Source organism: Ostrea edulis, chromosome 1 (assembly GCF_947568905.1).
Source record: "Ostrea edulis chromosome 1, xbOstEdul1.1, whole genome shotgun sequence".
Lineage (NCBI taxonomy): Eukaryota > Metazoa > Mollusca > Bivalvia > Ostreida > Ostreidae > Ostrea > Ostrea edulis.
Window position 1 is genome coordinate 54102407 of NC_079164.1, and position 15544 is coordinate 54117950.

Sequence of the window (15544 nt, forward strand, 5' to 3'; positions counted from 1 at the left end):
AAGCTGTAAAAACGTGGATCTTTTACAACAGTATATCTTTCTTCGCCTCCTCCAGTGCAGTAATATCCTGTTTGGGAAGTATATGGGTGTCAGTGAAAGAGAACAGAGCTCATAAACCTGACAGATTCGAGTAGCATAAAAAGCCTCGTGCTATATTGAATAGCGTAACATATAATTATAAGTACCTTGTATGGTGTGTATAGAACATTTGTCAGGCAAAGATGTATTTCATGGTTTGCAATTTCTAGAAATGTTGACATTTGTTTGAGAAATGGACAGCAGGGCTAGAAGCTTCTTATTCTTTATCAATTTGCAAATTTTTTGGGAATATCCTTAAAATAAAAAGCCCAGCTCACAATTTACAAATGTTTACAATCATCCAATAAGTGCCAGGTGATGGGAAGTGTGTAGATATGAACCAATTGGAATTGCTTCTTCCTTAGAAATGTTTGTAAAACTTCAGCTCACAAAATTTTGCATTTTTTTCCAAATTTCAGCTTGCAAATCAGAAATCTCAATTCATGTTTTGCAAGTAAGATATAGTTTGTTTTGAGCCCAGGACAGGGTATCAAGAATCAGGATGAAATGAAAATATATTAGAAGATGAAATAGGGGCACTTGTCAGATATTACATCAATGCGGTTGGATTTTGTCAATTATCGTCAGGTCATTCAACTTTTGCAATAATTTTTATACGCCTGTCGAAGACGGGATGTATTATGGAATGGCTATGTCCATTCGTGTGTCTGTTTGGACCTTGTGGGCAGGATACAGACTGAACCGTAAACTCCAGGATTTTACATCTTGGTACATTTGATCACCAGGATGAGAGGAAGATGCTTGTTGTTTTTTCACGATCAAAGGTTAAGGTCGTAGTATCACTTAGTAGGAAAACCTTGTTGGCAGGATACAAACCGAACCATAAGCTCCAGGATATTGCAACTTGGTACAATTGATAACCATGATAAGCAGAAGATGCCTATTGTTTTTCAAGGTCAAAGGTCAAGGTTGCAATATCACTTACTAGGAAAATCTTGTACACAGTATACAGACCAAACTGTTGGGGCTGGAACTATCAAACTTGGTTTACATACACCTTATGCCAAGTGGAGGATGCCTATTGTTTTTCAGGTTAAAGGTCAAGGTCGTAGTAGCAGGATACAAACCAAACAGTTGGGGCTAGGACCATCAAACTTGGTACACATACACCTTATGCCAAGTGAAAATATTGCATAGACAGTGCATGATTTGTCTGTTTTTACGATGCAAAGAAAGTATGTCACATCCTGATGATTGCTGATACTACCTGAAGCCAAGTTCTACAAATCATGGTGTAAGAAAACATTCTAAATAAGCTTTTCACGGGCATATTATATACTATTGGTGGTACTCTGTTAGGCTTTTAACATTGGTCACATTCAAACAACACAATGAAACCTTTTACAGATTTCCTATCCTCTGTTCAATTTTGGACCATTTCAATAGTTCACATCTAAATATATCTTTGAGGCCAAAGTATGATTATTATGCCCCTACAATACAATGCATTGGGCTACTGGTTGTACATTTTGAATGTCCATCTGAAAAATCTTTTCTAGATGTCTGAATGTTGTCATCACAGCTCCTCTTAATTAAAACAATGACTAGGTCACACTAAATGTTTGTTAGGGTGGTGATTAACATGTAAAGATTTGTTTATTTTTTTCTCCACTTTTGAACTCTACACCAAGCACTTGAGACTATAGATATTAATGCAAATCAATATCTAACTTCAATATTTGCTAATTGATATATTGACAAGTTTTTAAATCTCTTATACAATGCCCTCCATTTAGTACAATGAAATCAGATCCAATGGAATGTCATAGATTAAGTTCTGACTAATTTTCCTTTGATTAAAATGATGGCTACAACATTATTGCTTATAACATGACAATGAAATCAAATTGAAGTCTCACATGTGTAAAATGCCATTCAATATAATCCATTATCACCAGTGAGGTAGTGTAGATTCAAATAGGTTCAAATTATGGCCCTTACTTGTTGTAGGATGGGGCTACAATAAGGGAACAAAGTTTTTTAGGTCACCTGAGTCATTCAGGTGATCTATTGCTATTGGTCTGTGTCCGTCATCGTCCGTTAAGCATTAATTGAACATTTTTCATTCATTTTGATAATTCTTTTCAAATCTTTAAGGCATAGGGGGACATGAATTGTAAATTTCAGACTTGGGGCCATAAGGGTTTGCAAAACGTGCCAAAAATTGACAAAATTTTAAAACTCTTCTTCTCTACAAGCGCATATCTGTAAAAAACAAAAACAAAAAACAATAAATACATTCTCATGTAGGGGAGGAAGGCATCTTCCAAAATTTTTAGTCCCCTACCGACGAAGTCGAAGGGGACTTTAGGTTTGCGGTCCGTCAGTCCAGTTTTCCACATTTTTTTCTCTGTTCTTGCAGATATTTATTTAATATTTGGTACGTTGCTTTGCCATAATAAGTTACAGATGAAGTTCGAATTTCATCTTGGTCCGTTGATTTTTCACTTAGTTATTGCCCTTGGACTAAGAAAAATAGCATCAATTATCAGTTTTCCAGACTTTTTTTTGTTGTGCTTGCAGATATTCATTTAATATATGGTACATTGCTTTGCCATAACAAGTTACAGATCAAGTTTGAATTTGGTCTTGGTCCGTTGATTTTTCACATAGTTATGGCCCCTGGACTTAGTAAAATTTCATGAATTGTCAGTTTTCCAGACTTCTTTTTTGTTGTGCTTGCAGATATTCATTTGATATTTGGTACATTGCTTTGCCATAACAAGTTACAGATCAAGTTCGAATTTCATCTTGGTGCATTGATTTTCCATTAAGTTATGGCCCTTGGACTTAGAAAAATAGCATGAATCGTTAGTTTACATCAAAGTTTCTTATCTCTGTACATAAGAATACTACACTCATTAAAACTTCTAGCATAGTAATACAACAATATAGGTAAATTATTCATGATCACCTACATGTCACAGTTTATTGACTTTGTTAAAGACCTAAACCTAATTATAAATTTGTCTTTTTTCCTGGTCTAGTCTCTACTCGAATAGTAGTTGATTTCCAACCATTCCTATCCTGGGTCCCCAATTTTCCCTTTTACCATAACTTACGTAATAAACTTTGAATATTGTTATGGTACAATAATTTTTGCAACCAGTAGGGGACTATGTATTGCCATGCAATACTCTCAGAATGCTTGTTTATTTCATGATCCCTTGGGTAGAGGTTCTTACTCCAGGGCTGGGCCAAACTTGGCATATTAATAGTATTTATGTGTAAACATTTGAATAACATCTTTTTTCTATTGATACTAAAATGAAACATAATGAGAGCAGGCAGCCCTTTACCAAAATTGTAAATTTTAATTGGTAGGAGTTTTGGTACCAGGGTGGGGCCAAAATAGTCATAGTGATTAAATGTGTGCATTAACAATTGAACATTTTAAAGTTTTTTGGTAACTATACCCTTCCAATTTAGTGTTATATCTATATAAAGCAAACTAGCATGGCACCGCACCATGCCCTTTTTGGCTGGCGCCATGCCCTTTTTAATTGCACCACCCCTCTGAAAATACAGCAGGATATCCCAGGAAGTCCCAAGACAAAATCCCAGGATTTATCAGGATTGTCCTGAAAAGTCCTGCTTTTTTGAAACTGAGATTGACAAGGAATTAGAGGGACGGTATTGGCAGTGGGACATTTCAGGACTTTTAAGGATAATTTCCCCATTGAAAATACAGCAGGATATCCCAGGAAGTCCCAAGACAAAATCCCAGGATTTATCAGAGGGGCATGCCCTTTTTTCTCTATAAATTTTTTTCAATATTTGTAAATATAAACAATTGTTCTTTATTTCATAAGGTTGATTGAAAAGTTTAAAATCAAGGCAGCAGGTAATAACTTTTAAAAAGGCCAAATGATTATTCTATTACTATCATAGTATGATACAATGAAAGTGCCCCGAAATTGTCTTGCAGCAACAAAAAGTGCCCTTTTGCATGAACATATGATATGTGTGCCCTCTCTTGATCCTAGATTTAACACTACAATTCTTTTCAAATTTGGTATGAAGCATCTGTAGGTAAAGGGGGATATAAATTATAAATTTCAGGACTCCTGCACCCCTTATAGTGACAGGACAAAAACTGCCAATTTTCAAAAATGTTCTCCATAAATGCACTTGTGTAAAAAAAAAAAACTAAATGCATAGTCATGTAGAGCAGTGAAGGCCTCTACCAGATTGTAAATTTCATGATCTCTGGGGTAGAGGTTCTGACTCCAGGGTGGGGCCAAACTTGATTTTTTGTGTAAAACATTTCAATTATATCTTCTTTAAAGGAACTGGCTCACGTTTTTCGAAAGAAATATTTTTCATTTTTGATGTTACAAATTAAAAATATAGCTCATTTTAATGTTGATAACCAAAATTTGAACTGTCTGAATGCAAGGATAAGAGCAATATTTTAGCTTTGATTCTGTGTTATGTAAACAAAGACTAGAGTCTTTTTATGTAAACAAACAAACAAATGAAACGTTAATTTTGTAATTTATAGCATCTTCATTTTATACAATCACAAATTTTAACTTTTAAATGACACATTTTACCTAAAGTATACTTGAGATGTGATATATATAATAAACTTGGATCAATATCCCTTTATTTTGAAAAACCCGCAAACACTAACATGCCTCAATCTTTGTTTTCAAAACAAATAATAAACTCTCTAATGAGCTTCTGTCATGATGAATAACCTTAATTTTTTTTGTGAAACCTTCTAAACATATTAGACAGTAGATTTTGATCATTTAAAGTGAAAAACAAAATTTGGAGGAAAATCGTGAATCAGTCCCTTTAATACTATTGACACTATTAAATTGAAAGTAAATGGATATTTAGAAGGAGCAGATAGCCATTTACTAGGAATTTCTGACAGTTCTGTGCATTACAGACTGCGTACATAAAACATTGATGTTTAAGTATGTACAACTTTAAAATATTTTCAGGGGATAGATTTTGATTAACATACTGCATAGAGTTTAACTTCATACATTATCATACAATACCCTAGTAATAGTTTAACTTCATACATTATCATACAATACCCTAGTAATAGTTTAACTTCATACATTATCATACAATACCCTAGTAATAGTTTAACTTCATACATTATCATACAATACCCTAGTAATAGTTTAACTTCATACATTATCATACAATACCCTAGTAAATTTTGTGCACTACTGTAACAAATACATATTAGGTAGACATAGTGGAATCAGACTGCTTTCATAATTACTACTGACATCCAGATCTAAAATACAATTTTTGGCTCAATGGATGACACATTGTTTACTAGATATCCACAAATGAAGTTACACGCTGGTTGTATACAAATGTAAATATCAATTACGACCAATGGCAGAATGTCGATTCCACTCAATACAGTGACCGTTATTCAATTTGTGGGAGTCTCTTCTCCAATCAGTTGTTTTTGGTTTACGAAACTTCAGTAAAAATCATCTAAAATGGATCCTTGATGTCTAGGATATTTATTTTTAGCAAATCAACTTTCACATAGCAGACTTATAAATTAAGGACAATGTGTTACTTATAATCTCAATTTCTGTGCAACTTGCATTTAGACTAATGCAATTCTTTGTTGTACAGATATTGATACATAAAGGACAATGTACAATATAGCAGCCGTTTTGGAGCTCCATAAGACTTAACATTTTAAAGCTCTAAAGGAAAACTAAAGAGGTCATGTCTAATACAGTCACATAATTTGTCTCTGATATTTAGTCATGTCTCTGATATTTACAGTCAAGTCTCTGATATTTACATTTATGTCTCTGATATTTACAGTCATGTCTCTGATATTTACAGTCATGTCTCTGATATTTACATTCTCATCTCTGATATTTACAGTCATGTCTCTGATATTTACAGTCATGTCTCTGATATTTACATTCATGTCTCTGATATTTAGTCATGTCTCTGATATTTACATTCATGTGGAGTACATAGCATCTAAAATGATGCAATTTCTCAATTCTAATTAAAGTTAATTTGCTCATTTTTGTGAATGTTTTCTTGCAGAGAACAGAGTGCAACTTTGACTGCAAACAATTTTTTTCTGCTTTTTCTTTGTACTGGAAAGATAAATCTATGTATGGTGTGATATATAAAGTTTGTCCAAGCCTATACACATGCCCAATGTTTTCCAGAAGAAAAACTGGGCGAGAAATAGCGATTTTATGTCAAAATACAGCAAGTAGCAGCAAAACATCATGTTTGTGATGTAATAATTCAAATTCATTTTAATTCAATTGAGAATAACAACTAAGTTGCATTGGGATTCTTGCACAAATTACATTTTAATTCTGAAACAAAAACATGAATGTTCATTTTGATGAGCAGATCGATAGGGCCCTTGTCATCTATTGCCCTTTTAGGAATCAAAAAATGTGCTGATTGATTGCTTAGTAAATACATATGCAGGGTACTACTACTATATGAAATTTTTACTAAATAAGATAAGATTTTGATTTGGCTTTAGTAACTGCTAGGATAATTCAAGAAAGCTATAGAGCTTATTTCCAATGGGATCCTTTCATTATCAGGTATTGTACAGGTGTTTTTACTACTTCAAACAAAGGCTAAATTTATAGTCACTCCAAGTCTTAAATTTGCCAACTTGTACAATAAGGGTAAAATGGATGAAAATGAAATGGGAATGGAAAAATCCTTGTTCATATGTAATTTCATTACAAAACTATTGAACTTATAGTAAGCCCTATTTTACTAGGATTTTTTGTTCTTTAAATTAAAAAAAAAATTGAATAAATTTTTTGCCAAGTATGAGTACATTTTGAGAGATTTTCCCCATTTCAATTTGTATCAAAGTTCTTGCAGGTTAAATGCCATGTATCAAAAGAATTGAAGTCTTATTTCTGAATTGGTTTATTTCAGTGATAAGAATTATTTTGTAGACACACAGCTCTCTCACATTAATTGGTTTATTTCAGTGATAAGAATTATTTTGTAGACAACAGCTCTCTCTCATTAATTACTGGGAGTATAGAAGGATGAAAAGTGATTGAATAAAGCATACTCCGTAAAGTCTGACCTTTTCCATTCTTATACCCCCTTTAAAAAAGAATAGAAGTGTGCAGTATATTAGCAGTATATTGATATATTGTGGTATGAACCTCATGGTGATAATATATCATGATATGAAAATCAAATAACAGTATTTTATGATGTATATGTGTGTATTAATATGTAGAAAAATTTAAGAATCATTAGAAAATATTCAATAAAATGATTGATACCGTACTTGTTCTAAAGCGTTGTAATTATGTCAAATAAAATTATACTGAATTTGAAATAATGACACTATAACTCTATGTATACATGTTGTATGGTTAGACCATGGGTAGAATTGCAGAATTGAGTACTACATAGTATGTGATATGGAAATATTTAAAATCATTCCTTTAATGCCCTCACCACAAAGTGGTCGTGACATATAGTTTTATCCTTGTCCATCCTTCCGCGACACCCAGTTTACCTGACTTTTCCTAAACGCCTTGAAATATTGAATTGATTTTTTGTAGGCATGTGTATATTGATCAGTTACAGATCAAGTGTGAGTTTTGTTCCGGTCGGTTGATTTTTGATGAAGTTATACCCCTAAAACAGGAAAATTACTGTTACAACGAGTTTTCCAGACTTTTTAGCCGAGTTGCAACGAAGTTGAACTCGACTATTGGTTTGGTGATTCGGGCGGGCAGGTGGGCGGTTGGGCGTCAGCAATTGGTTTCAGGATGATAACTCGAAAAGTTTACAATCTAATCAAATGAAACTTTGATATATTGTTGGGTACCAGGTAAGGAAGACCCCTATTGATTTTGGAGAAAAATGGTCAAAGGTCAAGGTCACAGTGACCGAAAATAGAATGAATATTTCAGAAAAAATTGGTTTCTGAATGGTAACTCAGAAAGTTTAAATCCGAATCAAATGAAACTTTGATATATTGTTGGGTACTAGGTAAGGAAGACCCCTATTGATTTTGGAGAAAAACCGTCAAAGGTCAAGGTCACAGTGACTGAATATAGAATGAAAATTTCAGAAAAATTTGGTTTCTGGATGATAACTCAGAAAGTTGAAATCTGAATCAAATGAAACTTTGATATATTGTTGGGTACCAGGTAAGGAAAACCTCTATTGATTTTGGAGAGAAAAAAGGTCAAAGGTCAAGGTCACAGTGACCGAATATAGAATGAAAATTTCAGAAATATTTGGTTTCTGGATGATAACTCGGAAAGTTTAAATCTGAATCAAATGATACTTAAAGAAATTGTTATGTACCAGGTAAGGAAGACCCCTATTGATTTTGGAGAAAATAAGTCAAAGGTCAAGGTCACAGTGACCGAAAATAGATTTAAAATTAAAAAAAAAAAATTGGTTTCCGGAGGATAACTCGAAAAATTTTAATTTGAATCAAATGAAACTTGGATATATTGTTGGATACCAGCAAAGCAAGGCCCCTATTGATTTTGGAGAAAAAGGTCAAGGTCACAGTGACCGAAAATAGATTGAAAACTTCAGACAAATATGGTTTCTGGACAGTACCTCAAAAAGTTTAAAACTGAAATTAGTTCTTCACAATTATAAATATGCCACATCATTACTGACTTTACAATGTATCCCATGCAACTCGGCTTATGCACCCCTGGGTGCATATATTGATTTTTTTCTAAACGCCTTGAGATACTGAACTGATTTTTTGTACGCAGATGTATATAATTGATAAGTTACAGATCAAATATGACTTTTGTTCATGGCCGGTTCATTCCTTTTATACAGGATGTATTTCTTTTATGGATGTTAAAACATATATTAAAGGATTGTTGTTGAGTTCTTCGTTGTTCTAAATGCGTGTAACATACAATCTGAATAGCACACTCAAATTGCTATACTCAGACGGGGTTTTTGTTGTGCTGACACATCTAGTTTTCATTATATTTATTTAAAATCTTAAGGAACTTTAGGTTTTATTTTATATTTGCTATCAGTTTCTCAGAAAATGGAGATTTCGCACATTTTATTAGCTAGAACATAATTTATGCATAAATTCGCGAGACCATTCGCAAATATTTAGTTCTTGCAAATCTCTAATGTATGTAGAAGACTTAAAGACCCATTTCATGTCCGTACGATTACTGAAAAAGTAGGTGGAGTTTAATCCAAACAGATTTTAATTACCTGGAGTGCCCAGGGTCTATACCTAGGTGTTAATTGCTATACACAAAGAAATACACAGGAAATATAAGGTGTTAAAAAGCTTATTGTCCATGGTAGAAGAATAAGATTAAATCTATCTTTGAATCATAAATTCAATCTAAAAATATTACATATTTTATTTGATTTCACATATGATTAGTTTGAGATTGTTGACCTTTGGAAGATTACGAATTTGTTCATTATTAAATGATATCCATTATTGGCTCTTCTTCGTATGGCAGAGTTACGGAATAAAGCGAGCTGCTGAGGCTCCTCGATGGCAAAACATTGTCCAAAAGTTTTTGTAAAGGGATGCCATTGTCAGTGTTGTGTGACCTTTAACCTTGCCTCAATTAAATTTGTGATGAAAAAATAAGTAGCAATTTTTTTGTCCAAGTCATGATTTTGTGATGGAGAAACATTAGGGGGAAATAATCATCACTTTCAATCACAAAAAATTTGCGTGAATGATGCATTTATTGCTCCATCAACAAAGTATGTGTAAAGCATCTGTATGTAACACTCGGGTGACTGTTAAGGCCCAATAGGCCTCTTGTTCATTGATGTCTTCAAATACAAGTAATTTACTTGTGTGCAAAATATCCAGACCAAAACCTCATAGAATGTTTATGAACTACATGCAAATCTGATATCCAGATGATTTTTTTTTTTTTATCCAGATATTTCCAATTTTCTATCTGTTAAAGATTTCATACAGAGATTAATGTTTTCATGAAATGAGAGCCAGGACTTGGGTGTCACCAGTATCCGAAGCTGATATTGAAAAACACAAATGGGAATCTGTTTACAAGGCCTGTTAATCACTTCAATCTGTTGATCAATGTTACTGTGGCATCTTTGGAAATCTATTGGTGTTTGTTGTGAATAACTGATCAATTGTAGGTGGACTGCAGTATTCAGCTTATAAATTACAGCTTGGAGTGTGCCAATCTTGTATTCATCCATTTCCTACTTTTGTCAGTTGATGGGATTCAATCACTAAGAGCTGAAGGTTATACACATATACATTCGACTGGTACAGTAAATAGAAGTGAATGTAAAAAGTTAGTGCTTTCTGTGAAACAAACTGTGGTGTGTTAAAACAAATTAAAGAAACCAGAAAACACTATATTTGGTATTGATAAAGGATTTTAAGGAGAATATTGTTATTTGTGTTGAAAATGTTATATGAAATGTTGTGAACATTCAGAAGATGTCAAGAAAATGTGTTGAAAATTATGCAAGTGGAGTATACTTTTGGAAAAACATTTGACAAACTGCTACTAAACTCTAGATGACATTATGGAAACTTGCATGTCATTTGGATATTGTTCTGTTGTGGGCAATGTAGACCATTACAAAGAATTTGAAGAAACTTTTCAGTTAGCTAGAGGAGGTAGCACACAATCCATACTTATTCTAGAGAAACGGGCCTCACCTGCTTACCAGGGTCATCCAAGCTGTGTGAAATGTGGAAGTAGGGGTCATCACGGCAAGTCCAGTATCTTTGACATTTTCTGGGATCAGATCAATGGCAAATGCGGCTCTTCTGTGCAACCTCAAGTGTGTCAGCAACAAGGAATCTATTCCTTGGGATGTTATAATGTCTATATGTATGTACTTTATGATATTTATATTGTTAGTTTTTTATTTCTCTTTATTTCCTTCTTTGGGGAGGGGGGGTTAGAATGAAAAAAGCCAACATATTCACATTGTAGAGACACATTTTAAAATATCAATTTGCAATCAAAATATTTCTTAGAAACATAGGACAATATACTTTCCCAAGGCTTAATTGTGATAAACTTTCAGAAATGAGAGGTTTCTATATTTTTTTTCACAACGAGATCCTTCAAATAAGAACACAGGCAAATCTAGAGATCTATTAAATCTGTCTTTAAAAAGAATTGAAAATTTAGACTGTTAGATCATAATCAAATGAATAATACAGGTCCATGCAGCCATTTTATTACCTTAGATGCATTCACCTCTGTTGAAACTAATGTCAAGCGAAACCTTTTTTTAATTTACATAAATTGATACTTGCGAACTAAACCAAAAGTTGTAATTCGATCTCTTTGTTTACCATATATACTCGCCTATAAGTCGGTTCGCCTATAAGTCGGTTATATATTTTGTAGGCTATTTTGGAGGGATTTGCCATTGACCCACTTATAAGTCGGTATTACTTTTTTCAAGAATCGGTTGACAATTTCTAACATTTTCACCTCTGTTCCAAATAATATTTTGTGAAATATGTGCTGATATTTTTTTCATTTTCTCAACAAATCAATTTCAATGAAATACACTTTTAAAAAGATGAATGAAATCATTAAAATATGTAAATACTTGTACTTTGTGCATATAATCTTAGAATACATGAATAGTATAATATGTCAAGTCAACGTTAATCATGATAATCGTCGGAGTATGAAGTTGTTTAAAAAATACTCTATGCTGTCCAGAAAAATGCTAGTCTTCTTAGGACTCGCCTATAAGTCGGATAGAGTTTTGGACCAATTTTTAACTCCCAAAAATCATACTTATAGGTGAGTAGATATGGTAATGATTTTAATGAAGTCATCAATGGACACTGATTTTCTTATATGATAAAGTCTGCAACATTTTCTCATTATTCTAGCCCCTCCCACATTGAGAGGTATCAGAAAAAATGAATGCCTATCAGGTGATCAAACATTGTATTGATTGATTGACTTTTTTTTTTTTTTTTTATACGTCCCATCGAGAATTTTTCACTCATATTGAGATGTCACCAGCTGAAGTTGAAGTACCACAAATTTAGACCTATACATAAATGCTTAGCACTCAGGGCTATAGCAGTGAGGGTTCTGTATCATGCCAACGCCAGCTGCAACACGTACGAGACCTCCATATTTAAGGTAGCTCATTACACCCAAATTTTATTTAATGGCTTGTTAAAACACATTTTATGAAGTATGGTTTCACCATCAAAAGAATGACATTAGCTCTCAATTATTTTATATGAATTTTTTGTGATTTTCCCCAGAATGATAAAAAAGATGTTTTGTTTGCAAATAAGAGATTCTAGAGTCCAAATTTCACTGTGATTTGGTTCATGATATGCATATCTAACAAAACATACCTAAAAGATTCAAATATAAACGTTCTAATTTTTTATAAAAAAATATTTATGAAAATTGAAAACGTTATTTGTTGATATATTTCAAATCTACGGATAAAATCTTCATAATACATGTCAGTTAGAAAAGATAAATATATTTTAAAAAGAAATTGAAACGAAATGACCAAATTTCAGATATTATCACTATATTCAAATGAGAGAGAAAAGTACCGATCTCGATCAAAATTGATAGAAATTCCTAAAATAATCATATTCTTGTTAATTGTATACTCTTTTCATCAAGAAATTAGTTTCCTTTATAAATTTATTTAATTTGTAAACCATTTTACATCAAAGGAATGTTAAGTTTTCTGATGACAATGTTCTCTATAGTCTTGCCCCATGATCCCCTGCTCTACGATTGTAGAGCAGGGGATCATGGGACAAGACTGTGTTCTCTATGACTACTTTTTTATAATTCCGATTGGGCTTGGTTAAAATTTGAAAATTGTAATATTTCTGAATTTTGACCATTTCATTTCAATTTCTGTTTAAAATATATTTCTCTGATATATCTTTTTTCTAACTGACATGTTTTTTGAAGATTTTATCCGTAGATTTAAAAAATATTAGCAAATAAGGTTTTCAATTTTCATAAATATTTTTTTATTTAAAATTAGAACGTGTATCTGAGTCGTTCAGGCAAGTTTTCTTAGATATTCATATTATGCATTAAATCACAGCAAATTTTGGACCCCAGAGTATCTTATTTGCAAACAATTAAAGCACCTTTTTTATTATTCTGAAATAAATCACAAAAAATTCATACCGGTATAAAATTCTTGAGAGCTTGTATCACTCTTTCGGTGGTGAAATCATACTTCATAAGAGGTGTTTTAATGAATCATGAAATAAAATTTAGTGTAATGAGCTACCTTAAGTTCATATCCGAAAGATTCTCACTTCTAAATGCCGAGCGTTTGACAAAAGAGCAATCACAACCTATTTTAACATCTTAGGTTTGTCGCGACCATGGCACAAGTGGGGCTTGAACTCACGGCCTCCCGGTTGCAAAGGGATCGCTCTACCAATGAGCTACCATGATCGGTCAGATATTGTAAACATTTGCACAAAAATACGATGTCAATACCGTGTCACGCTGTGCACCAGAGAGTGCTAAAGCCACAATTAATGATATTGGTTTAGCATTGCCAACCCATACCTGCAACTGTTTGCAGTATAGGTAGTGAATATTTTTTGGTGTGTGTGTGTTTGGAGATGGAGGGACACGTCACAAATGAGTATGACCTTTAAACGTCACAAATGAATATGACCTTTAAAAAAATCTTGAGGGTAAAAAAATCAATAATTGAATGTGTTGTTATCTTCGCATCAGTATTAAGGTCTTCTGTTTTCAGCTTCTATTCTATTGTTTCTTTTTAACTCATTGGGACAAATGTCCAGAGAGCTATATGTCATATGACCCAGCATCACACTTTTAAGGGGAAAACTTTAACCTTGGATATATCTTTTGAACCAAGAGGATAGGGCTTTGATATTTCACATATATAGATTCCTCATGACCAAGCCACAGGCAATTATATCGCTTAGGTTCATATTTACCACTCTTTGATAAGTAAAATTCGAACTCCAGTGATATAATTGCCTGTGGACTCGTGGGGATCTGGGTTAGAATAGGTTCTCAGTACCCCTTGCTTGTTGTAAGAGGCAACTAAATGAGGTGGTTCTCTGGATGAGACCGCAAAAACTGAGGTCCCATGTCAAAGCAGGTGTGGCACGATTAAGACCTCTCCCTACTCAAAGACCGTAAGCGCCGAGCATAGTCCTAAATTTTGCAGCCTTTACCGGCAATATGAGTGAAGAATTCTTAGAGAGGGATGTTAAACAATATACGACCAATGGTCCCAAGACTTTTGACCTTAGATTTTGACCTACTTTTGAAAAATTTTAACCTTGGCTATATCTTTTGCAGCATTAAGGGGGATAATTAAGGTAAATAGAGCCATGGTTCCCAACAAACTGCCATAAAGTATCATGTACAGTGTGCACACATGTATAGTATGCAACCCAACATTTGAAAAATAATCCTGAAAATCCTTAGTCCTTTATATTGTGCACATTCAAAAATTGACAAAATGGTTGTGCAATTTTTTAAAAATAAAGTTAGAAAATCTGCAGAATAAATAAACTTTATTGAAAATTTCTTCCTATTTATTTGCATCTGAAAATTAGATAAACGGGTGTATTATGTACCATTTGCGGTATACTCTTGTTTAAATATCTTTTGAAGCAGTGAAGATTTGTAATGCATGACAGAATCAAAGTTGTTCATTTTGATATTTTGAGTCAACCAATAATCTATTATTAGAAAAATTAAGGTTTTTAGGTGCTTGATCTTTAAATCTTTGAGCTCAGATATCTCCTTTTTTATTAGATGTTTTTTGATAGGTTATTCCAGCAAAGTTGTTGAAAATGATGACCTGTGCATACTTATTTAAAATATCTAGTCACTATCAGATAGAAAATGTTTATCTGATTGTCATTAGTTTACTGTGTTAGGAATGTTCAGAGTGATTGGAGAGAATGAATAGCCAGATGCTTTGATAATGGAAAGTTCTGTGAGGGATGAAATTAATTGAAAAATGAATTAATTTGTAAATACAATGCATTACTTCTAGCAACCCAGCTATGTCTGTTAATGAAATGTTTTTTGTTGGAGTCAGAATGACAAGTTAGATGAGGCAGTGCATTGACAGCAATCATAGTTTTCAAGTCTGCTTGAATACATTTGTATGATGTTGGGAAAAAAGTTAATTTCATATTTAGTTTAACCAAAAAAGGTCATAAGGATTGTATAAAGTTTTCTGGTCATACTTTGTTCAACTGTACATTTGCCTGACTGTTGACTGCATGTCTCATATTTTCATTTTTATCAGAATCACTCCTGACCAGGCTAATTATTTTTATCTCACCTCATGTAAGCTATTCTGATCAAAATTTGTCCATCGTGTTTGTTGTCTATAAACTTTTCAGTTTTGATTTCTTCTCAAACATTTCAACCAAACTGACCCATTAGGTATT

The 15544-nt window shown here is 33.0% G+C and overlaps 1 protein-coding gene across 3 annotated transcripts in view; it reads left to right on the forward strand.

Moving 5' to 3' along the window:
* The window catches only part of LOC125650057 (serine/arginine repetitive matrix protein 2-like), a 59673-nt gene that overhangs the window by 25016 nt on the left and 19113 nt on the right, over positions 1-15544 (forward strand). Inside the window, exon 1 of one of the 3 annotated variants that reach the window (XM_048878016.2) lies at positions 10006-10952. The exons of the other annotated variants lie outside the window; for them this stretch is intronic. Within the exon in view, the coding sequence (XP_048733973.1) occupies positions 10642-10952 (311 nt within the window). The 5' untranslated portion in view covers positions 10006-10641. Of the gene's footprint in view, positions 1-10005; positions 10953-15544 lie in introns of those variants that run through there. 3 annotated transcript variants of the gene reach the window in all.